The sequence below is a fragment of the Nematolebias whitei genome, chromosome 6, assembly GCF_014905685.2.
Source record: "Nematolebias whitei isolate Nwh7 chromosome 6, NemWhi1, whole genome shotgun sequence".
NCBI classification, from domain to species: domain Eukaryota; kingdom Metazoa; phylum Chordata; class Actinopteri; order Cyprinodontiformes; family Rivulidae; genus Nematolebias; species Nematolebias whitei.
In genome coordinates, this window is record NC_056503.1 from 32,160,916 (window position 1) to 32,187,121 (window position 26,206).

Here is a 26,206-nt window from a genome sequence, read left to right on the forward strand (position 1 = left end):
CCCAGAACAACAATTTCAGTACACGATTTACCCCAGTGCGTAACAATAGGACTAAAAAAGTTAAATTCAACTAATAATAGAATAAACAAAAGAAAATTTTAAATAAAACATTTACAGAATTTAACTATACAAATGGACCAAAGTTTTTTTTTTTTTTTTTAGATTAGAATACAATGTGATGAAAATGTCATTATATATGGCAGGTTTTTCATGTTTTATCCCATTGTATTAATATTTGCCAATATTTAGCCTGATGACTTTACTTCTCTATGATGTTTTAATTAATTAAAACCATCCAAAACGCGCTATTATGTCGTTTAATATATACCTGTGTAATACAGTTGAGTGTAATGTAAGCCCAGTTTGGTTGTTTACCTGTAACATCTGAATGTTGATAAAATGCTATTTAAACTATTATAATGGCGTCATTAAGGCGACACTCGGGGTGAGCTGACTCCGCTCCGTGAAGCGGACCGTGTCGTGGAAGCGCGCAGGGCGTGATCCGGTCCGGGTGTTCCGGACACCCGCTCCTCTCCACTGAACTCCAACCCCCGCGCGCTCTCTATCAGCATCTCATTCCTGTCTCAATATGTCTCAAGATGGCGGCCAACGCAGGATCGATGTTTCAATATTGGAAGCGCTTTGACTTACAGCAACTACAGGTCAGTGGACTTTCCGTTCCAGCCGCCTCGTCGGCTGCTCTCTTCGGCTGCGCTCGCCTCTCTCCCGGGCCGTGTTTTATTTTTTTTTATTTAGAGGGGGGGAGCTTTTCGGCGGCTGCCTCGTAGCAGCTTCGGAGGAAGAGAATTCAAGAGCTCTTCCTCACATTGATGAAAGTGGCTCTGTCGCTGATCAGAAATTGATCCTCTTTGTTCAATTCAACATCGATCGGACACGCTGCAACAAGCCGGGGCGACGCCGCGGGGGGATGCGCCGCAACAAAAAGCCCCGGAACGGCGAGGGGGCTTCGGCGGAAAGCTTTGGGTTGGTTCTCTTTATCGTTGCGTGTTGTTCAACTTTTACCGGAGCTGGTAGCCGTAGTTAGCCCGACGCTTAGCCGCTGCTGTAAGGTTGGATAATTTGGAGGAGGAGGGGGGGAAGGAAAAAAATAGTGCGACTATTTTACGGCGGCGCTGTGGTGACACGGTTTGAGACGGCGGACAAACACGAACATAAAACGTTTTTTTTTTTTTCTTTTTTTCTTGTTTTTAACGCGTCGTTAAGTTGAGTTCAGCCCGGTCGGCTAACGGTTCGGGGACAGTTTAACACGGAACTCCATTTATTGGATTAACAGTCGGTGTTGACGGCTCGTGCAGTCAGCCAAATGTGAGTTAATTTATTTATTTTGAAGCAGACGTTTCTTTGCCACGTCTGTGTTGGAAGTGGACCGGACCGGACCGGGACAGACGAGGAGTTGCTCGTTTTTTGACGGGACTCGGTGATTAAATTAACATGGTGACCTTGCGTTTTGTGACGAACTCCCCATCGCGCACGGAGGTGATCTGAGGCAAATATTGGGGGAAATATTACCCCCCCTCCATTTTTTTTTTGTGTGTGTGAATATATTAGAGCTTGTTGTGACCCGTCACAAGACGTGCAGACAATGGGCACTGTTGTGTTGTTTCTCCCCTCTCGTGGCATTTAACGCGCTTTGCTGAATTTCAAATCGCCATTTATGAATATTAGTTGCCCAGTTGCTGCCGTCATTGACACAGTGCTGCATTATGTGAGGCTACAGATCGGGCACACTGATCGTGCATTAATTTGTGAGCTGCACGAGCTTTTTAACTTTTATTTGGGTCATGATGCCCCTATGACTGTATTAGACAAAAGGACGGTGAGCAGGGCTTCCCAGCGGGCTTTGTGTTGCTCTGACGCCACATCGTCAAGGCTCCAGCTTGTATTTATTTGATCCTGTTTGGTCCTCGTGGCCTTGCCCTCCCCAGGTCGCACATCATGTAAAATTAAAGGCCCCCAGCGTTCACCGAAGGGATGCGTGTCGCCCGCCACCGGTCACCCGCAGAGTTCAGGATCGTAGTTGGAGCTGCTCTGGTCATACCTTGTATAATAACCTTACGAAGTATTTCCAGATGTTGCGCTCAGATTGTGGGTTGTGGATGACTCTCAGCTACTATCACACAGAATTTTAGCACAATGTCTGTAAAATTGACTGACTCGTAGCTGTTTTTGTGTTGCTAATATCCAATTACCTGTGGCAGCCATCTTTAATTGGATTGATTGGAATTGTAGATGGACATCCAGTGATTGCTACCCAAGAGTTTTGTTCAAATCTGCCCACTGGTTCATGGGATATTTGGCTAACAGACAACTAGGGTTGACTCTTAACAATTGAGGCTAAAGTTTAAAGGAGTGGAGTGTGTTGTGAATGATTCTCAGCTACAACCGTTCCAAATTCCTGCTGAGTAGCTATAAAATTGATGGGGTTATCACTTTTTTGTGTGCTCTTTAGTCATTTTGTTGTGGCGGCCATCTTGAATTGGGTTGGCTCCAGTTGTACATGTGAATCCAGTGATTACCTTCAGTTTCTTTCTTTAGTTCGTGAGATATTTTGATAACATTTAAACACACAAGCTAAAATGTTAATGTTAAAAAAAAAAGAACAAAAAACCCGACTGCTCTCCTTTTGGTTTCCTCACTCCGCCTCTTCCTTCTCCTCCCTCTCCTAAACAAACAAAAAAAAACCTCTCTTCTTTCAGGCTTCTCACCCTGCTTTCACCTCTTTTGCCCTGTTTGAACTGGTGTGAGATCAGTTATTATTATTTTATTTTATTTTTTTCCCAGATTGACAGCCTGCAGAGGCACTGCCAGCAGCTAGGACATGAAAAATGCATCGCATAAGTTTGTGATAAAGCCCTGGGTAATTATGGCAAAGGCCCCTATCACAAGCGATTAGTCAGGACAGTGAATCTGAGCGTGTGCAAAAAGGGCTGGCTGTTGGCAGGCCTGTCTGCAGGATAGGAATCAGCCAGAGCTGGTGTGTGTGTGTGTGTGCGTGTATATGTGTGTGCGAATGTGCACAACTGCTCAGAACATTCACTTTCTATTATTGATGACATCTTATTTACTCTCCCTCCCACTGAGAGGTTCCTAGAGGAAAAGCCTTCAGAGAAGAACCTTTTATTTAATTTTTTATTTAATGATGACGTGGGGGTTAGCATGATAGGATCAGAACATACATACAGCCTTGTCAGCCGATTGCCTCATTTGTTTCTTCCTTGTGATCAAACGGACAGCCCGAACTCTTCGCTCACTGTCTGTTTTGTCTCCAAGAGGCACCAGCAAAGGAATGTTTCCTCTCTCTCTCTCTTTATTTTGTTTCACGTTTTGAAGATGAAAATCCAACCCAGACTAGATGTCACTAGCTTCAAGCGTCTGTTCCTCACTTTCAAACGCTGATGTTCATTAAAACCTTATTTGATCAGCATGTCCCATTCCCTCTGTGTGTAGTGGGGGGTGGGGGGAGGAAACTAGCTAGGTGGTTGTTAGAGGACAGAGAGTGCTTTGAAACAGCACAGTAAGCTGTTAAGTTGTCTCTGCATGATGTTTTTTTCCCTCCTCCCCACCACTACAAACACAAATGGGTGCAACAGTGATGCTTTTAGCAAGGTCTTGCACACTTGCAGAGTGGATCAGTGATTCATAGATGATGGCAGGGTGACAGTGAATTACAGATGGAGGAGGTTTTAACGTCTGTAATCCCTGTTCGTCCATTACAGAGCTGAGTTTCCTTAGAAGGGATCATCACTCTTCTCTCCTGTTGTTTGTTTTCTTTCTTTTTTCCTCTCTTTTTTTTTTAACAGACCACTCAGTTCTACACAATTCCCAATTTCAGCCTACGTCTCACCTCACAACATTTCCTGGAGAAAGAAAACGCGCCCCAGAGCCACTTTGGATAAAATAGTTGACAGTGTTAGCGTAAAGCTAAATAGTGACTAGGATGAAAACCGATCTAGAGCCTGTTCTTATTCACTGCCTCTTAATGGGTAAATTTAGGAAGAGGGTTTTGTAAGCTGATCCCGGAGCTGTGGTCAGTGGGAACCTGAGTGGTATAAATCTCTCAGCGACTGGCTCGCTGTTGTCTGCAGGAGTTTTAGTGTTAATTTATGAGCTGGTTGTCTGAACTCGCTTGGTGGGATATTTTTACCCCTCTGTTGCTGCACAGGCCGGGGGGGAAGCACAGAGGAAGGGGGCATCACGTCATGTCAAGCGCCTTTTTTTTTTTTTTTTACTGTAGCCAAGTCGCTGCTCTACCCAGTGACAGAACCTGGCACGGGGACTGAGGTTTCACTGTGTTGCTGCTGAGCGACTAAGCATGAGTCAGAGGAAAAAGAACAAGTGCATGTCAGGTCTCCGGTCTGGCCTTGGGTCTGCTTCGGTCTGGGTCTTTCGTCAGTTCTAAGAGGTCTTAGTTTGAATGTACAGCGAGCTTGTACTCGGAAAATGAAAAACTTTATTCACATTTACCTCACGAGAGAGTAATGTTCACTAATGACTCAAACTCCTCGACTTCTCAGCTGTTCAGTCTGGCTGTGCTTCTTCATTCACTCTCTTTGTTTTCAGGCGTTTTTATTTTAGACTTAGGTTATGTTCACATGAAGGAAAAAGAGGCCCAAATCCTTCTTCTTTCTCATGTCACCCATATCTGATTTTATTTTTTATGGCAATCAGAACGTGACAAATTATTTTTTATTTTATTTTCCCTAAATCCAACCCAGGTCACTTTCATCAGTCAGAGAGATTTATCTATCATACTCACCACATGTGGTACATGTAGTGGAACGAGATGATGTACACAGTGTCCCAGTTACATCCCACAATAAAATGTAAATGAAAAACAGTAATAAGATCTAAGATATGAACTAAGAAGAACATCAACTAAAAATACGCTAAGCACTAATAGCATCAAAACAATACGCCGAACAGCAGCACGAACATGAGTCTGTGTGAGCAGATGAGCACGCATGAACACATCAACATGAAACAGATCAGCAGCAACATGATGTGATTGTTCACAGTGATTATCATACGTGGTAATAAAACAAATAAGCATCCAATGTTTTTCAAAGCAACCTCAGTCTGAATGGTCATGTCGCATTTCATCCGACTTTTACGTCAGTGATGTAGGGGTGTTAGATCGATCTGAATATTGGTATTCTCGATACCAACGTCATGCAGTTAAAAGCTCAGAAAGTTGCACATCTTTAGCTACAGAGTTGAAGTCGAAGGTTATATTTGCCAAGTACAGAATGACGTGAGAAGCTACACCAGTATACAAAGGTTGTATGATTGAATCTGTAAACAGAATCACACACGCTAAAATGTGTAGCATCCACATTTACCTCTGTAAAATGGATGAGTGCGACGTCACGTCTTCTTCAGTGCATACGGGTCGCATCAGGACTATAGTGTTCGCACTGAAGTCTGATGGAGGTCATGTTTAAGTTATAATGTGAGCAACCCCACAAAAAATCAGATCTGAGCAAAAACATGGAAATTGAGTATTAAGACCTGCAGTGTGAACTTAGCCAAAGTTGATTTATTCTAAGGAAAGTAACGGCAGTGTACTGAGGAATCCAAAATATTTTATCTTGTTACAGCAGAAGAATAGAACGTCGGAGGTCCAGCAGTGTACACATCTGGTCTGGCGTTAAATAGATCTTTTGAATTTTTAAATTCGGTCACTAAATCAAATTTTAATTTATTGTTAATTAGACTTTTTATTTGCAGACAGGAAGCGGAGATTTCAGCACAGCTGGGCTCAGATCAGTGGAATATTAAGTGTGAACAACTGACAGTTTTTAACACTTGCCTTCAAAATGCTCAAAAATATATTTTTTCATTCAAACAATTCAAAAATCTATTTATACTTATCATAAAATTAAAAAAATATATCCGTATCTTTTCTGTTTTTGTTGATAGCCAGTTTAAAAAAAGACTTTGAATGTCTTTGCAGTCATTACACCAATAAAATCTTTAACACTTGTTGTAACTTTTAATAGGTTTCTCTTTGTTTAGCATTTTTTACCATCTGGCATTAATGACTTGTTAAAAAAAAGCTGAGCCTTTTAGTCACGGTTATTTTTGGTTTAGTAAGTTTGACAGAAGCATACGTGGCATGTAATCATTTAAAGAAACATTTTGCTTTAAATTATTTTGTTTTGCAACATTAAAACACTTAACCCAACAAACTCCTGTCCCTGCCCCCCATCAGCAATAAGAGCAGGGAGGGTGGTGTGTGTTGCAGTTTTAAGAGGCAGGCTTTATTTTTGAGTCCGTCTCACCTACAGCATCATAGAGTTCCACTGTTTCTCATGACAGAAGCATCCATTATTTTGCTGCTCTGTATTCCAGCAGAGGAAAATCAAAGCCTCACTCGTCTGGAGGCTCACTTTGGATCGTCCACACTGGTTTTACTTTCACTAAGTTTGAGAATGTTGTCCACTTTATTTAGGAATCAAGCGTGCATTCTCATCCTGTTCACAGGCGTTTCTAGTGGTCCGACATTAGTCACAATGGTTGGACATGGTCTATGGTAAAGGTCTGCTGATGTTACATTTAGATATTTTTGGCAGAAATGACCAAAGCAGAAATGTATTTGATCGGTCGTCATTCATCCTTTGTTTTGAATCAGTTTTGTGCCGTTCAAGTTTGAAATTGACATTAAAAACTCCCTGTGATGGATTTGCGACCTGTCCAGGGTGCCCCCCGCCTCTCGCACAGTGATGGCTGGACATGGGCACCAGTGACCCCTGCAACCCAAAAAGGAAGACGCGGGTAAAGATGATGGATGGATGGATGGATGGATGGATGGATGGATGGCCTAATGAATAACAATTAAAATCAAAATAAATGACAATACATCAAGGTAAAATATTGAAACACAACAATAAAAGAACTCAAAGTGAGAAACTGGTCTACTGACTTTTTGGAATTATTTATATAAAAAAATCAAAAGTTTTACTGACTGCAGTACTTTTATGTCATTTGCGAAAGTCATTTTATACTTTATGTGTTTATATTCCAATCTTCAGAATGATTTTACACTTTATATGTACAACATGAAGATAATGGTTAAATGGATTGAATAACCTTAAAAACCGACAAATCTGACCTTCAGAAAAACATTTCACTGGTTTTAATGTACAGATTTCTGATGACTCAGCAGGCAGATGTTGGGTTAAATTTACAGCATTTCAAGGAGTTGAAACAAGACGTTAACACATAAATACAAACGTATGCAGTGGCCCTGAAAAAGAAACCGAGCCACATTTCCACTAAGTACCACAATGTTAAAATTTAAACCCACTGGTCGCATGGTGGGTTGGGGGTTGAAGCTCCTTACCCATTCTCTTTACTTCCAGATTTGTCTCTCAGAATATGCTCGTTGAAATTTGTTGTCACATATTCAGTGTCTGCTGAAGTGAAGTTATTGGTGAGCATCTTGCCTCACCTAATTTTAGTGTTGTTTATCTCACTGTTATCAAGGCGTCTGGGCTAAAATGAGTCTGAGGAGCCTTATGTGGAGACCTTATCCCATGTCAACCCATGACTCCAGTATCCGTGTCCTGTTAGATCATTGACCATAGGTATTGAATTCTAATAGGCCTATTGGTGTGTCCTAATGGTCCAAGTATTGAGTTATGATATTGGCAAGCGCTGATGGCCTCAGGATTGAATTATGATATTGGTGTGCAGCAGCCTAATGGTTCTTAGTATTGAATTATGATATTGGTGCACTTTGATGGTGTAGGGATTGAATTATGATATGGCTGGCTATCTGCTAATAGCTCACTCTGTGTAATTTTCTGTGTCAATCACAGCTTTAGTTCTAGATCCATAGTCAGCCCCGAGGCTCAATCCGTCAGTATCTTCAGATGGGAAACATCCTTCAACTTTTGGACTCGTTTCCTTTCTTTGGTGCTCGATCCATCCAGGACTTGGGTGATTTCGTTCACAAGCAAACAAAAAATGGAATATCTTGAGTTTTGTCTACAGTCATAAAAGACGGAAAGAGAAGCTGCTACAGGCAAAAACCATAGGCAGGCACCGGAGATGATGTGGATTTGATATTTTCATTTACCCACTTTTTTATATACAAGAAGCCCAACGCTTCAGAACTGGACCTGTCATAATTCTGAACCTAATCCATTGTAATTTCTTTAAGCATCCACACCTTTTATAGTGTTTATGTTGAGCCTGTTCTCATTTTTGTAGTTCTGCTGCCCTCTCACATAGTTAATGGACCACTCGCTTCTGTGTCAGCCGACTAAAAATAACACAGACTGCTGGCTGGGCTCAGCAGAAAACGACCGCCGATTATGATGATTCAACTGCCCTGTATTCACAGGTGCGTGTTTGTGTTGGATGGGGGTGGGTTGTGCTTTACAGATTGTTCTCAGCGTTGTGGTCTTAACTGATTTTTTTTTTTTTGTGATTTTTTTTTTTGCTTTGTAGTTACATCTTAGGCTGGACAAACTTTGCTGAAGTGAGGACATTTTTAGCAACTTTTGAAAAATGACTGGTTATATCGGTGTTTTCAGTTGCTGAGGTGTAATTTAAGACCGTGGGCATCACATTAACTAGAAATGTTTTTATCTTGTTTTTGTCGGTGAATAGAAATGAGCTAATGCCTAATTATAACTTTGTTAGGGTTTGATCTGTGGCTTTGTTCACTGAAACGTAGGAAATTTGGTACAAATGATGCCCAGTTGCTGTTAAATTCATTGAACATCATCAGACGGTGCTTTAACCTCTCCCTGACCTTTGGCCTGAGCAGCTGTTGTATTGGAGCCTCGGTTTAGAGGTGGCGTGACCCTGACGACCCCTCTGCGACCTGGGCTGTCTGACTGGCCTAACCTTTAGAGCTAACAGATGAGGACTTTACCATCTGTCTTGCATTTAACAGGTCTAGCCTCCTTGAACTTGAACTTGTTTAGACACTGAAGGTGAGGGAAGCAATCAAAGATAAATTAATGTCAGTTTTCCCTGGCTGATTTTCCACACTTATGTTCATGTGTTTTCTTAATGGTCAAAGTGGAAACCCGAGCCTTTGTTTGAGTTTCCACTTTTCATTTAGGCCTTTAAATTGGATGTTCACTGCTAAACTGTGAAGCCCTGCCATGTCATTTCTTTTTTTAAAGTGAGAGTTGTCCTCTTGAAGAAGGGGGGAAGGGACTTTGTGTTTAGTAGACACAGGCTCATCCGTTGACTGCTGTCTGACCCTGAGTTCAGCAGTACGGTTATTAATAGGCCCAGAGGCCTCGACTTCCAGGAGGCCCTCTGATCAGCTCCAGATGTGGAATGAGAGAGGACAAATCTATGTTAGACTATCCATGTTTTACATGAAGCAGAAAGTGGGGAGATAGGCATTTGGCGCGACTGATAAAGAGCGAGGGAGGGAAGGGAGGTACAGAAGACCCTTCCACAGCGGGAGCGTGTTTTGTGAGTCTTTGTTTTCATGTGTTTTTTCCCCCTTTCATTTATTACACTCTCTGCCCTCAGACCAAAAGACCATAAAAACGTATGGTATCACCATGGCGACCATAATAACCACCTATAAAACAGCGTGTAAACTGTGAAATAAGACAAACAGACCAGAACAGCCTTGACTGGCTGGCTGTGCTGAATGGCTGCCTTCCGCCATAAAACTATTTGAGAGCCAGACTGAAGGAATGCCTCGGAGGCTGCTGTGGCTGTCACGACACATGAAAGGATTAGGCTCTGTGTTTTATCTCCTCTTTATCTGATGGTAATGGATAAGCTGAGTGTAGCCTATCATCTGACGCTGGGGCTGGGGGTTTGATGTTTTAGTAGGGTGACGGTTTGTTGAGTTGACCGCTTTGGTCTATTGATTGCTGTTTGATGGTTTTGATATGTAGGCTGCGTGGAACAGGTCAAGTCTTTTATGCAGTGAAGACTCCAAATAGCTTTTAGCTGTCCTTCAACCCCCCCCCCCCCAACCACCATTACTCTCGTGGTTCATTTGATGTTTGGATCAATCAATAGAAAGAGCCTGAGCTCTTACACATGCTCCTTCCTACTTCCCACTGAGCCCAATTCCCTCTTCCTTCATTGTGCGAGCTTTAAATCGCATTTTCTCAACACAGAATAAATGATATAATTACAACTCATTACTTAGCCTAACACAAGCTAATTATTCTGTCATTATGGTAAGGATTAGCTATGCTCCTTCTCGCTGTGTTTCTCCGCCTTTTCCTCTCAAAAGTCATGCAAGCTGTGCAGAAAAGTCTTCGCTCATAAAGGGCTGAGTAAGACTAAGCCCCGGGACACGTTCTGTTGACGTTGATTGTATAGACCATGAGTGTCAAACTCAGTCAGAAAGCTAGGCCTCACTAGAAAGTAGTGACAGCACTGACTGAACGCACATTAAAGAGTCCAGACACAAAGATGCGTCGACCCTAATGTGTGTGTGCGTGTGTGTGTGTGTGTGTGTGTGTGTGTGGGGGGGGGGCTTTTGATGTATGCTTTTAATTTGTGCCCAGAAATCAACACGCTGCTTTTATAGGCCATGGCACAGCTCGTGCTGATGTGTCATCAGGCGTCTAGAAAATTGCTGGATACAACGGATAGACGGGGCTAAATTAAAACGTGGAAACAAAAAGACATCAGCGGGGATCTAATGTATCAGAGGCACATGAGAGTGATGCACACCGTTTTTACCGTACTCTGACTGTGCCAGCAGCATGAAGCTGCTCGTCGTCCTTATATGGAGGTTTGAGTGAATTACAACAAATCAAATAGGCTAACGAACTGAGAAGGGACCCAACTCGGAACACTGCTTCGTTGTCAAGGTTCGCAGACTTTCAGGGTCAAAAGTAGATTAGAAGGAAAGTGTTGATGTTACAGCGCTAACATGCAAGCTGTAACTCAATTGACCGATGTTGATAGTATGTAGGAGTCATGGCAAAAAATAATCTGAATTGTTATTACAGTACAATCACAATTTTATTTGTTTTTTATAGTTTTGCAAGTTATTAAACAGTGGAATCAATTTATTTACTTTTGTGAAAGTATAAAAATATTGCTCACGTCCCTCAAAAAGAATAAAAAATAAAATGTATACATTCAGGCCATCATTTGTGTAAATTTTCTAACTTCTGCTGGACATATAAACGTAAAAATCACAAAATATTTTATTGTTAGTACATAAAATGTAAAACTGTCATTGTATCGTAAGTGTATCCTTTATTTACTCGTCAATGATAATAAAGAGGTTGCATGCTGTGTTTTAGTCAGATTTTGTTAAACAACTTTCAGCTCAACTGAGACTGTGTGAAGCTTCACCTGAAACACATGCAGTTTTTAACGTTTGTTTAAATAGAGAAACATCTTAATATGTCACACAGACAGCTACAAAATCTGTAAAAACTCTTCTCACATCGGTGCATATGTGTTTTCATGTGGATGGGTTAGCTGAAATGCTAAGCTAACATTAGCTTTTTTTGATATGATTGATTTTTTTCTGTCATCACACACTTTCTTGCAATTGCTGTCAATTATGTGCCAAACAAACTTACTGATTGGTTAGTAGGTATTATTCAGATGTTCCTCTGCCATAAACTTTGTGTTTAGTGTTAAATATTGATGATGTTTCTGCTTGGGCAGATGGTCAACACATTCATAGCCACATTCTAAAATTGTCCTATTGTCCACCCCTCATTTATTGTCATATAATGTCAAGTTGCATATGAAGTTTTTTAGTTCTTGCGCTTATAAATATCCTATAGGTACTGAGAGCCCCAGTCTTCCTCCGGACTTGATTAATCTCTATCGCCCCTCTCCATGATCACTGTTTCCATTTTTTAGTTCGTATCTGCGCACTCGTCCCCTCCCCAATCTCCTCTCACTGGCACAGAAAGACTTCCTGGCAGAATGGAGGCATTAATTCAGGGATGAGAGGTGTTATACTCTCTCCCCCCTTTTCCCTGTGTCCCTCTCTGGTTCCCTCCTTCTCTATCAGCACTGTGTTTGTAATGCCTGGCCTTTATCGTAGCTGAAACAGCTCACTACCCTCTGATCCTATCTGGGATCTCAATATCCTAGCCGTTCCACCCTGTAAACGCAGGGATGAAAAATCTTGCCCTTTCACCAATGCATTACACCCTAGCACATCGCAATACCCCCCACCCCTCCTGCACTCTCCACACCATTCACCCTTTGTGACACGGGCCTCCAGCGAAATTCGAACTCCTCAAAATGAGACCAAGTGAGCCGCACTTCCTCTACGCCAGAAACCATCTTAGTCTCATTATATTTGTATTTAGGCCCAGTCCAGGCCTCTGAATCCCCCTCGTCAGACAATAGGTCAGGCAAAATAATGACTAGCTCTCAGCAAGCTTCAGGAGAGTTGAGGCTTGGATGTTGGAGAGATAAAACAACAACCAGTCTCTCAGCAGAGAAACACGGATCAATAGAAACGAAGCTCTGGTGTAAAAAGGCTGTTTTTGATCCTCACTTGCGTCAGCATCGCTGAGGTGAATCTTGACAGCTCCTGTGCTGTCGGTAGATATGGATCTGTGTTCAAAAACAGGAGCAAAATGCTCAGGGAGCGCAAGCGTCTTGTTAGACCACGGAGAGTGTGAGCCTGACCCCTCCCGCCCCCAACCGTTCTGCATACAAACACACGGGCGTTCAAACCTCCCTTGTTACAGCAAAGCTGTTGTGTTAGCTTGCGGAAAAAGACTTTGTGGCTTTCGCTCCAAGGGGGTAGAGGAAAAGCATAAAAAGACAGATTCAGGAGGATATGACTTGTGTCTGAAAACCCCTGTGTGGTTTGAGAAAACAGCATCTGCTGGCACATTTAAAGTTCTGTAACCTGCAAAGTCAAAAGGTAGGCAGGATAGCGGTGTCTTATCTGTGCTGCTGCTGTGTTGTGTTTTGAGGGGGCGTGCCTGTGTTCTGTGATCATGTACCGTGTCGTTGTAGCGAGCGTGGCTGTCGCTCCTGACTGAGCTGCCACCCCCTTCCCCCCCAAAACACACTGTAGCTTCAGCATACAGAACAAGCAGCCACATAGGAGCTGGAACACTCTGCAGGGAGATGGAGAGGTGGGGGAGGCTTGAAAGGTAGGCCTTGTAGATTTCAGATAAGACATCTTTCCAGACGCCTTTTACTGTTTACTATCATAACCACATAACAGCTTCAGACATGTCAGAGATAAAAGGAAAGATTAGTGACTGCACTGGCAAGGCAACAAAAAATAAAAAACATCTTCAGCTCTTAAACTTCTCTGTTATGAGGCCAAATACAAAAACTGTAAAACGCTTCACACTTTGTGATGGAAACTTTAAAGTTAATATTTCAAAATATTGTATCCTCTGTAATGTGGCTTCTATGAAGTTTATGTAACTGCCCCTAAAGTAAATATTTTATTTCATCAGATTAATATCCACAGATGATTCTGTTTGCTTTATGCCTTGTAACGTGATGAAGTTAATGCTTGTAATTTCTGTTTAGAGCTCTTCAGTATGCTTGCTTTGGTACATTTAGAATGGGTGTTTTACAACGATGTGTAAATATCCATTGAATGTGGAGCAGGTAAACTATAAAGCATAAATTGTTTCATTCTGTCAAATAAAGGCCCAGCATTCCTGAAGGAATGCCCAACCACTGCTGTCTTTCATGACTGGGTTTTATACGAAGATCGTTTGATGTTGAGAAATGAAATGTCAAACCTTGAAAACAGCTATGTACTATTGTGCTATATAATGCAAGACGTCACGCTCGGTGTATGTGTTGTGAAAGACTTTCAGCTACTACCACATCTCATTTTAGCTCAACATCATTTAAATTCACTGAGTTATAACCATTTTTGAATCGGTTAATGCCTATTAGTAGTGTCTAATCAAGCACTGTCTTGAATTAAATTGACTAAATGTTAATCACTTGAATCGGTTCATCAAAGTATCATTAAAAATCCATCCAGTGGTTCATGAGATATTTTCCTAACAGACCGATAGGGTTGTCACCAAATAGGTAATGTGCAATCTGTTTGCACTCAGATTATGTGCTAGGGATCTGTCTCAGCTATTACCACATCAGAGTTATGTAGAAGACTTGAGTTGTAGCCATTTTTTTTTAAGGTCAGTTGTTTGTGGCAGCCATCTTGAATTGATTTCAAAAGTTAATCAGTTGTAGACGTACATCCAGTGATTCGTTCCAGTAATTTTCAATGAAATGCATCAAGTGGTTCGTATTATGGTAACAGACAGACAGGTACAAACTGTGTGTGTGTGTGTGTGTGTGTGTGTGTGGGGGGATATTATTTCTCAGTAAATGAGACGTGAACACCGTTTCTGGCGTTCTCCTCGGTCTGAGCTCCTCTGGTCACCGTTGCAGCACAGACGGCAGCTGCAGATCGACTTCATACTGTGTACATAACAATACCACTGTTGTCATTCCGCTGGCTTATCCGACTTGTCATCGTTGGATTGCGAGGGTATAAGGAATCTGCAAAGTTTTGATACATCAATTAAAGTGCGTCTGTCTCCTGTTATCTCGTTTATTCTGTAGTCAATATGATTGGCATAATCAGACATGCCTGATTGGGGCCTCCCATTTAATTAATCAGTCTCACTGTATCATCACCTGTGGCTCATTAGAGTAATTAGAGCAAATTAGTTAGATAGAAGGCCTCTGCCTGCCTGCAGATGAGTGGAAGGAATTTCATTAGGAGAGCAACACACACACACACACACACACACACACCTTGGTTGTGATGGCCATTTGTAATGAGATTTGTTTACCCGTGACTGTTATCGGTGATGAATATTATTTTCACAGTCAAAACCTCCCCCCTCCTAGCTGCAAACACAGCTCTCTGTGCCAAATTTCGCTGGGCAAACATGTTAGCAGCCTTTTCAAACAAGAGTTTTAAAGAACGTGAAGAGACTGGGCTCCCGCTGTTCCTGCAGCGGCCATGCCTGTGCATTCATGTGAGAGCACACACACACGAGCGTGTAGAGTTGTGTGCAGAAGGCTTCTTGGCCAAGTCGGTGTTGAAGTCTCTCGAGGGAGGGTTGGCAATCTGTTCCAATCGTCTTTACAGCTGACCAGACGACCAAATGAACCAGGACAGGGACTGCTGCTGTGGGCCAGTCCAGCCAAGCCATGCAGGGCTGTTACAGCAATCACACAGACATTACAGCTCACTTAATGCTCCGCTGCGCACAGTTTTACAGTAAGATCGTCTTATGTTGGGAAATGACGGAGTTGTTGCCGTTTTGTAAGAACATCAAGCAGAATATTTGTAAAATTGACCAAATTATAGCTGTTAATGATTTTAAGGTCCAAAAAGTTAATCATCTGTGCCCAATGTTTACTTTGAGAGTTTTAATGCAATCCGTCCTGTGGTTTAGTGTATTTTGGTGACAGACACAAGCACATGGGCAAAAACGTTATTGTCCTCTTTTTGCCTTTAGGCAGTGGATGAATAAAAATTTGAGCAAATTTTAAAGTTTTCAAATTTGAATACCAAAATACCAGGAGGTTGTATTTCCCGTGGAACAGCTTTGCTAGGCTATAAACGGATTTGTCTTTCAGAAATTTGATAAAACTTGAACTTTTCTACTTTTAAATGAACTGGCCTGCTGAAAGTGTTTGTTTTTTTTAAGTAAATTTTGGAAATTTGACTCATTTGCAACTCACACCAACATAACTTGACTATTTAGTTAATTAGACGTCTTTGTGTTGGCAGTTTAAAATTCTGTTTTGTTTTTAGTACTTTTACTGACCCGTTTGACCTGCTGACCTCTCAGCAAATTCTACCATTTCACTTTGGACAGTCTGTTTTTAAGTCTTTGTTGCTGAAAAAAACAAAAGGTCTTCATCTTTCTGTTTAACCATCTGTTAATTGGGCCACCTGCTATTTTTAGTCTCAACCATAATTTCAGCTGTAAAGTAGAAGGGATCGGTTGACTGGAGCAGCTGGACCGAGTTCAATTTGTTCGTTCAGTTTGAAAGACTTTAGAGTTTTTTTATCAACCGCCTCCTCGTGTCTTAATTTTCATGAAACATTAGTCTACCAGTTTTAAAGGATGTAAAAATATAAATAAAGGTATAAATAAATAAAAAATATTCCTGTATAAATAAAGGGTAAATAAAAAAAAAAGTATCAGGAATATCACCTTTTAAGGACTTAGAAGAGGAGAGGTGGTGCAGAGGTTAGAGAAGGCGGGTCTGATTGGAAGGTCGCCGGTTCAACTCCCTGGACGAAGCAACAAAAATGTGGGTGGGAAAGGTGAAGCACGCTGCTTCCACCCTCATCTGCCCCACTCTGGGCCCTTGAGCAAGGCCCTTAACCCCCACCATCTGCTTCCCCCAGGTGCCCTAGATGCACTGGGTGCCCTAGATGGCAGCTTTCTGCTCCACATGCGTCGCGATGGATAAAACAAAGAGAATTAATTTCCCCATTGGGGAGTAACAGAGTATAATAAATAAATAAATAAATAACAGTATGTTTGACATGTTTAACAGTTGAACATATTAGTCTTTTTATATAAATATTAATGATCACTTTCAGAGGAAAGTTTCTGAGGAAACTTTGGAAGTTTGATGTTCACAAACAAGATATGGGCATGTGCAAAATAGTCATCATTTCCCTCTGCTTGTTTTGTACACATGGACACTGGAAACTGTTTCATTTTTATTTGTAACTAGGTAAGCTTACTTTTTTGAAAAAATTTATTGAGTTCAGAAATTCTTGCTTAAATGTAGAGCTGAATAATATCGTTACTGACAAATATTGTGATAAAAATGTTTGTAATGGACCCATAAACTTCTGTCTTTCTGTTCTGTCATCACAACACCCAACACTTTCTGTGCGTTTCAGCATCTTGGCTATAATCCTCTAAACCAGGGGTCAGTCTCAAGGGACAGTAAGAGGCCATCAGATTGACCAAATATGTGTTTAGTCTAATAATTTTGGTTGTGTCTTTACTTGACGTGTCTTTACATGAAAAGTCTTTATGTGATGTGTCTTTACGTAATGCTGTGGAATCTGAAAACCACCTGTCTGATCCTATTCTGATTCCAAGTGCTGTTTTTTTTGCTGATACAACTTGGTGGCTCAGATCAGTCATATAATTTTTGCTTAGTATTAAGGCCTTGTTCATCCCTGTAAACATGGCAAATTTGTCATGCACAAAGAGGTGCTAAAATCACCAAAAATGCTGAAGTAGTCGACCTGTATGTGGCACTGTATTATTGCTACACATAAAAACAAAGCAAACTAACAAACAAACAAAAAAAAAAAACATGAAACAAGGTGTGGACATGCCTATACAGTAGTCCCTCGTTTATTGCGGGGGGTTACGTTCCGGACCCCCCCCTCCCCCGGCAATATGTGAAAATCCGCAAAGTAGGGACATTATATTTATTTTAGTATTTATATGTTTTAAGGCTTTATAAATCTTTCCACACTCTGGCAATGTTCTAAACTCTTAAACTTAAATCATTTTAACAACATATGTAACCACTACATTTTGCTCACCAGCTCTGCAGAAACAGCGGCTCGATTCCGGTCCGGCAGACCTACCCTGCCGATTCTGGTCTGGTTCTGTGCAGCCCTTGAGCACCAAAGCGCATTTTGTGTGTGTGTGTGTGTGTGTGGGACCTTAGGGTGGCCGGTGCGGTGACCATCAGTGATCCGATTGAGTGGTCTGATTGAGTGGTCCAACAGAAGGATAAAAAAAGTCCTGGTGGGCTCCGGAGAGGGGGCTGGACCTACGACAGTGCATCCCCACTCGGAGGTCCTCATGGGCCTGCTAACAGCTCTCGGATTTGCCGATGGGTCTGGAGGTCCGGTTCTGCTCCAGTTATGTGGGTTCTGTGCGGCTCTCTGCATCCACTGGGCGCTGAAGTCACTGTAAAGGACCAAAGTTTTTCCGATCAGATCCAAACTTTCCCTCTAGTATTTCAGCAGAGGGCAATGGGGCTTCTGGTGCACTGCTGGCTTCTGGGAATTGTAGTCGTTATGAACTGGAATGCAGTGTAGGCTTATTGAGAGAAAACTAGAAAGGGGTGGCGCCTGTCTGAAGTATTTTATTTTACGTTAACTTTTTACTGTACTGTGTCCTGTACTGTCTCAATCACATGAGTAATATTAAAGTTGACACTCGTGTCGTGTGCAACTCCCCCCGCACAATATTACTTTGAAAAACCGTGAAAGAACGAGTCCACGAAGGTCGAACCGCGAAGTAGTGAGGGACTACAGTAAATACAAGATAAGGGCACCCTCAGGTTAGAGTAGACGTGGAGCTCTGTCAACGTATTTAAAAAGGTTTTTAAATACTTAAATAATTTTGTTTTATCGGTTTACATAAACACAAAGGTAGAGCTCAAACCGGAGCCTTAAAAAAATACATATATCAGGACTCCTAAAATGTCATTTCTGTGTGAACACAAGACTGAAAAGATAAACTTTTTACAAAATGTTGACCCCATCCATAAAAAAACTTCACAAAGATGGATGTCCTGCTCACTTTACTGTGTTTTGCTACAACAGGTCTTAGTTAAAATATAACGAGCTGTGATTTACAATCCAAGCTTTCTTTTATGAAACTAAAATTGACACTGCAAAAACAAATTTTTAAATATATTTTGCCACCCTACTTAAAGTAAAACGGGGACGAGAGGTACAAATTCAGTAAACGTACTTTTCCTTGATGGGTATATTTAACATTTTTGGTTCATTATATTTAATAACTTTTTATATTCAGTTCTGAAAGTACCAGTGGTTTCTTTGTGGTCAGAGTTCATGCGTATAAAAAACGTTTAGACTGGAAGGATTGTGCACTTTTGGACGTTACGCTCTATCAGCAGGAGAAGTATAAAGTCTGCTTGTGTCTGCTGATGAGGGCATGGAGTTTGCTGCATAGTCGAAACCTGATTGAGTCGGAGGGTCTTTTTTTATTTTTTTAAATAAGACGCACATAATTACTTGCCCACTTGGCACTGAATCAATCCTCTTTTATGTGTGATGTGTTTTTATAGCTTAGTGGTGAGATTTTTTTTTATTCTTTTGGACACATTGGGATATGCTCTGGCTATTGGAAAGGGATTGGACAGAATCAAGGGCATTAGGAATTGGCACATGACCCCCCTTGTAGCAGAGCTCTGTCTGTACAGGACTGGGTGAGTTTTTTGGCAAAAAAAAAAAAAGTAATATTAATTTGGTGTTGATTTGCATTCATAAAATTTATTGTGCTTTAGAATGAACCCGTTTTGGTAAAAAGGTTGTGTAATTTCAGAAGCAGTTTAGGCATTTTTAGTTATTAAATCATAATTTTCGATGTAGCGCCAACCTCTTAACCATCAGGTTCCTCTATCCTAGTTCCTTCCTAATTTTTCTAATATTACCCAGTTTAATAATTACACCTCTGTCTATGAATTGGAGCATCTAGGTTTTGACAATTAATTTAAAGTGATTAAAATTAGCTAGCTTCCTCCCTTCATCAAGCGTAGCACAAGCGCCCGCGCACGCTCGAATTCACTAACAGATAGCGCAGCTGCTCCATGGCCACGGGCAGACAGGCTGCTACATCAACTGCTCCATGGGCAGCAAGAGCAAGATGGCATGTAAGCAAGTTTTTTTTTTTTTTTTTTTTTTTTAACATCCTGTGCTGATGAGTAAAATCCACCACAGAGGACTGTCAACCACTTTTTTTATTTTTCATGGTTTGTGGATAAAACGATCAGCGCTGGCCAGGGAATTAAACTTAATGCTGACGGGGGGAAAATCTCCTAATTAGTACTTGATCACACTATTTCTTTAGAGGGTTGCATTGTGTGTTTTGAAGGGGTGTGAGCATATATGCGTGAGTGTGTTTTGGGACCTCGTCAGCGGTCTGAGCCACAAGGGCCCCTGTGGTAATGTGTGTATTAAATGATTAGTGCGTTAGTTAGCATAACGGCCCTTCAGCAGCGTTTAATCACTCTCAGGGGGTGGGCGTCCTCACAGGGGTGCTGGATGGAAGTGGTTAGGAGGGGATAAGGGGAGGGAAAATTGAGAGAGGCGGAGTAAAAGATTTAAACTGACGAGACAGAGCTGCTGGTTGAATGAGTGAGTGAGTGAGTGAGTGGATGTCTGTGGAGAGTTTGCAAAAAGGAGCGAGTGCGACAGAGGGCAAGGATCCAACAGGAACATAATCCAGGAATTGCCACACACTCAGCAGAGAGCGAGAGATACAATCTTTACAAGTCCTGAAAGCCTTGTTAATGTCAGATTTCAGCTCATCATCTGGAACAAGTCCCATGAATAGCTATTAATAACAATGTAAAATGGATGTGGATAAAGGCAGGCCTGAGCTCAGCCCTGACAACGTTGTTGTTGATAATTGAGCTGTTGTCGTTATGTTACTAGGAGAGGAGGAGCCATCCGGGGCCGACAGTTATTAATTCTTGTGAACCAGCACCTACCTACTGCTACATAAGTTTACACGTCTGCCACCATTGTAACCGACTGACAGGCTGAGGAAAAGCGTGCACATCAAACCAGCAATGTAGCAGTGTTTTTCTTGGCTGCACAAAGGTGTTATGGGTCTGTCCTCTTCCGCTGCTGCCGCAGCAGCATACTATCCAATTTAAGCTGCTGCTAAACGAGTCGTTAGCACCTTGATACTTGGGTGGGCTGTTGAGTTGCACAGCTTCTCCTGTCTTTCCATCCTGAATGATAGTAAAGATACTTGTGACTAAAATAACTTTATTTTTGTGTGTGTGTGTGTTTGAATTGCAGAAAGAACTTGACGCCACCGCCACACAGCTTGCCAACAGACAGGACGAGAGCGAACAGTCAAGGAAGAAACTAATCGACCTGAGCCGCGAGTTCAAGAAGACAACTCCAGAGGTGAGACGACAGAAATTTACAGACAAGACAAAAGGCCTCACTGTATATTTCGCTTGTCTTTTGACAGTAGGAGTAGTTTGCCTGCGTCTGCTTTCTTCATAAACGTAGCTGTGATTATTTACTGAGAAAGCAGGGGAGGAGGAGACCGAGCAGGGATGCAAGCGCTGCTCCCAAAAATAGTCTCTCCATTAGTTTCCCTGAAATCCTAAAGAGACAAAACAGAAAACCCCTCAGGAGTTTGTATTATCTGACCTAGTTTTTATGTGAGCAGAAAGTGTGGTCTGTGAGTGTGTGTGTGTGTGTGTGTGTGTGTGTGTGTGTGTGTGTGTGCGTGTGTGTGTGTGTGTGTGTGTGTGTGTGAGAAAGAAAGACAGAGAGGCAGGACTGAGCAGGAGGGGGAGAAGAGGGTGTGTGTGTGACAGCACTACTAAGTGGAATCAGGAGGGAATTCTGTCCTGTTCCTGTGTTCCCATCTCTCCTCCTGGGAATATTTGTTTCATCCCCGTAACCAAGGCAACACATTTCAAACCTCACGGTGAAAACAAAGTATTGTTGTGTTATTATTGGTAATGTCACCACAGTGAATTATTGATGGTGGTATGAATTATGGATGAGCGGTGTAGACGGTGGATAGAAAATTGTCAACTCGACGAAGTTGACAGCGGGCCTGTTGTAGTTACCACAGGATGAGGACTGGGACGATTGACTTCAGCATGTGGCCCTCCCAGCGTGGAGGAACACACACCAGAGGGAACTGAACCCTCCACTTCACTCTCCACGTTCATCTCTAATCTCAAGCATAAGCAACACTCAGAGGGCGGAGAGATCCGCATGTAGAGGCACACAAAGGAAACATCCAGAGTAGCAAAGGCTTAAAAACACATAGGCAGATAGCCTAGATCACAGAACAGGACACACACATTCATCAGTGTAACAAGGCTGTGATTTAGGAAGGCTCCTCTGGCGTCTGTGTGGCCCCTGGCATCTCCCTGGTATGTGGAGGAGGAATCTGAGCCAGGCGAGACGAGCGACAGGATTCATTACAGGGCTGTAACAGGCTCAATAGGATTCGGCACTAAAACTCTGGGCGCTTGGAAGTACAGGCACATCAGAGCTGCCTAGCAAAAAGGCTGCTTCATAACGTGCAACGGCCTGCGCTTGATTAAAAATGCCCCGATCGTCTTGGTGTGCTCTTGGCTCTGTGTGTGGTTGACCAGCCCGTAGAGGGGGCTGTCAGCTCTCTGTGGTCCGCACCAGTCAACAGAGATCACAGTCACATCAGATCAGACTGCATTAAGCTGAGCGGGAGTCTGTCTCTGATCCATTATTCAACAACCAGGAGACCGGCCCACGTTGACTGTGTCTAGTCTGCTGAGCTGTACTCGGCGTGAACTGCACTCACAGCCTGCATAATAACACACACATACACTCACACAGTGGCTTTTGTAGCATTTTGAAAGTAGTGCAAAGAAATGCGGCGTGAAAACAAAGTCTTCATAATTCATCAGCACTGACACGCTGATTTTTTTTTCTCTCTCTCCCTCTCTCAAGACTTCATCTCACTGCGCTTCTTAAATTACCTAAATTATTAAATTCGCTCTTAATTTTTCTTTTGGTTAAAACTGCTTTCCTACAGCGTAAAGGGAAAGGGTGGGAATGATTGCAAAATGCCCCAAAGATTGCTGACCAGAGGCAGTGGTAGTAAAATAACTTTGTGTGCATGTGTATGTGCGTGCACACACACACGTTTGTGTTTAGCTGCAGGGCAGACAGACAGCGAATGGGAGTTCCTTACTCCCTGGAGGATTCTTCAGGCTGGCCTGTCTGCTGTCTGCCGGCAGCTTACACACCAGCCATCCATCTCCTGCTGCCTGGGCCCCACAACACACACACACACTGACCGTGGTGTCTGTGTGCATTGTTATGTTATATGGTCATAAATCTTTGGAAGTAGAGAGGGCAGGGGGAGGAGCACCGGTGAGTGGACCACAGAGCTCCAGTGTCCAGCAGGAGTAGCTTGCTGCTGTTATGTTATGAGAATGTGTTTGTTTTTATTTGTCACGTCTGCTTTCATCACGTTCACGTCTTGCCTCAAATCTGGCAACGGCAATAATACAATCTAGAACAAGACTGTCTGAAATGTTCCCAACTTGCCACTAAAATTCAGGAATTTAACGCTCCACAGCTCGATGTCCTCCCCCATAACGACTCTACTTCTGCTGACTCTCATCCTTACAGCCATTTGTTGTTTCTTTTCAGAAGGACAGAGAAGAATATTACCTCTCCACTTTCAACCTGTAAATTCTTGATACAAGCAGTTATTTATAATAGTTGGCTTACTTGTTCTTTCTCTCACCCTTCCATTTCCAACTTAAAATGATCTCTGAGATTCTGCGCTTGTCCGACCCCACCAAATGTGTGTACCTACACAGACCAAAGTCAGCCTAATGTAGGTCAGTCACATGACTCGAGCTTCCATGTGGTTTTCAGCAGACTCGACCAAGTGCATTCTTTACATTGGGTGCGTACCTGCATTTCAGAACAGCAATATTTATTATATGTATTTAATATTATTAATATTATTCCAATAAAAAAGCTATATTACCTGGAAAACCTGGATCAAAGATAAAAAGAATCTAATTATCCAAACGACATGTACAGGGAAGCTAAAAATTTAGACTATAATCTCAATCTAATGCAAACTTCATAACCGTCACTTATCCGGTGGTTGTGAGCGAGTGGTTTTTGTGAATGGTGACCCTGAGCAGAGGAGGGTGGGGCTAAGGGTGCAGGTCATTATCCAAGGCAATATTGAATTGGCCCCAGACAAACAGCCGCATCGACCCCTAATGAGGTAACAATGAAGCAGGGTCACAGACTCATGACCTGTCCTAAGCCCCAGACAAGGGGCCTGTCTGGACCAGCCTTAGATTAGTCCAGCCCCAGACGCTGGTCACAGGTCAGCTCGCTCCCCACCACTTCTTCCCTCAGTCTTTTCAGAGGAGGCTTCTGAAAGGCACCGACTCTCCTGAACACGCATCTGTTGTTGCCCTACTTATCGTCTTCATTAAGCTGCTTGGTAAACGTGTTTGTGTCCACAGACTGCGCAAATCAAATGCTTTTGTACAGAACGTCCCATTCCGCTGTGCTTTTTACCATACGCTCCAGTTCAGTCTGTCAGGATCCGGGCCTGGCTAACAGCACAGCGATTTGCATGTTCCCCTGATACATCCTCGACTGGCTATCTCATCTAGAACTGCTGACTCGTACTGGAAAGTCATGCAATGGGACTCGGAGGATGAAACACATTTGCTTTGTAGTAAAAACCTGGTGTGCCGCTAATGCAATTTGCATTAACTGTAAGGCTCTATCTGTGACTCCTTTCCTCTCTGACTCACACGCACTCGCGGTGCCTCTGGGTGGCCCAGGTGGTACTGCACCTGTTCTTATGAGAAACCCAGACTGGCAGAGCACCCCAGGGCACAAACCTGGCTCCATCTCCTCTCTCATACTCAACACACATGCACCACTCTGTTTTTATTGGCAGAATCAAGAATGTCTGCTAACTCGATTGTAGTATTGGTCATAGGTTTTAAACGCTGTTCTAATGAAAATGAGGTGTAACTATGTCTGTAAGCTTCTCGATGTCTACCGCTGTTTTTGGGGGAAAAACAAAAAAGATCAATTTTTATACTAATGTCTTCATTTTGTTCCATTTTCAGGATTTAAGGAAACAAGTTGCTCCTCTACTTAAGAGCTTCCAAGGAGAGGTGAGTGAGCTACTTAGAAAAGTTATATTATCGATAAGAAGCATTCATTTTATTTTATTTTTATAAACCTTGTTGGACATGGGTTGAATGGCATTGTTCCACTCTTGGTGTCCTCTCCTTTTTCTTTCCTCTTCACCATCTCCTGTTATTTTTTTCTCTTCCCCACTATCTCATTTCCCCTTTTTCTTCTCTTTCTTTGCTCTGCTCTTGATTTTCTGTCCTATTCATGAAGGGCTGCAGCCCGAGGGTGTGTTTAAATTGCATCCTGAGAAGTGGAAAAAAAAAAGTCACTAAATCCTAGCTCTGGCCAGTCACAACTCACCGACAGCTATTTCCTTAAACTTTATATGTTGGCATTATTCAATCATGCTTTCTCTGTTTTAATGTTTCCTTTGCTGATTTAGCAAAGCATGTTTTATTTTACTTTTTTACCTTTAATGTTTTGCCCTAAGTTTCAATGTACCGAGATCAATAAGAGGTGACTCATGCGTGCGTGCATGTGCTACATCATACATCTTAATGTTCCCCTCTATTCCCCCTTCCATCATTCTGGCCTAATTCCATCATGGCTCCTCCTTCCTCTCAGCCATGCATTTCTAGTTCACTCCCATATGTGAAAGTCAGAGGGTAGGAGTGGAAGCGGATGGTTAAGACTGGGGCTTTATTTGGTGTTGGAGTGGGTGGATGGATACATGCCGACACACACTCAGTAGAACACATACATGCATTCAAGCAAAATCATCTCAATAGATAGTGACAAGGGCTTGTTTTCCTACTGGCCAAAGACTATTACAGTTTAACACTGGGTTAGTTTCCATATTCTTGCGTTAGAGCAACAAACACAGCCAGTGGTTACATAAAAACGCTGTAATTTATTGTGGTTTCACCATGTTCAGATGGTGATGATCCACAGTCTATTTAGAGAATAGAAACGGCAGCAGTATAATTGAGGCTTTGTCAGCTGTTTCCACCATCCTTATGTTGACACACCTCGACAGCGCGCACACCACAACACGCAGAGACGCGCAGTGGGTGGCCGCGGAACCGAGCAAGACATTATCTTATGATTATTGAGATAATACTGTACACCCGCGCCAGTCTCAGAGCAGCCCATCAATCAGGCGACTATTCAACTCGATTGCGTGCCACAACATGAGTCGTTCTGAGAATGTGTAATTTTAGCCTGTCTTTGTTTGTTTAGCCCTCAGTCCTTTGATCAGGGACAAGACAGCACCAGAAACCAAAGGGGGTCTTCTCAGAGTCCCACAGTAAGTCATCCTTAAGGTTTATCCCCCCCACCCCCCAGAGCTGGGATCATTACTAAACAATGCTCTGAGAGAAAGAGAGCAATAAAAAGTTTTAGCCCAGGAACTCGGAGGTCTCGACACTTTGTTTAATCTTTGTCATTGAAAGGTGGATGCCCTCGGGTCATAATTATTACCAATAACAGTACAGTTTCCACAAGGCCTCGGCTTGGTAAACGGGTTACGTGCGTGTGTGTTTTTGTGTGTGTATTGCATGCTCAGTGTTTCTTGTTGGTCCATCGATCAGA

General features: G+C 42.4%; 1 protein-coding gene across 1 annotated transcript in view; it reads left to right on the forward strand.

Moving 5' to 3' along the window:
* Positions 1-499: 499 nt before the first annotated feature.
* cux1b (cut-like homeobox 1b) overlaps positions 500-26,206 on the forward strand; it is a 78,504-nt gene continuing 52,797 nt past the window's right edge. Inside the window, exons 1-3 of the mRNA XM_037677522.1 lie at positions 500-662; positions 20,774-20,884; positions 24,607-24,654. Of these exons, the coding sequence (XP_037533450.1) occupies positions 600-662; positions 20,774-20,884; positions 24,607-24,654 (222 nt within the window). The 5' untranslated portion in view covers positions 500-599. The remainder of the gene's footprint in view (positions 663-20,773; positions 20,885-24,606; positions 24,655-26,206) is intronic.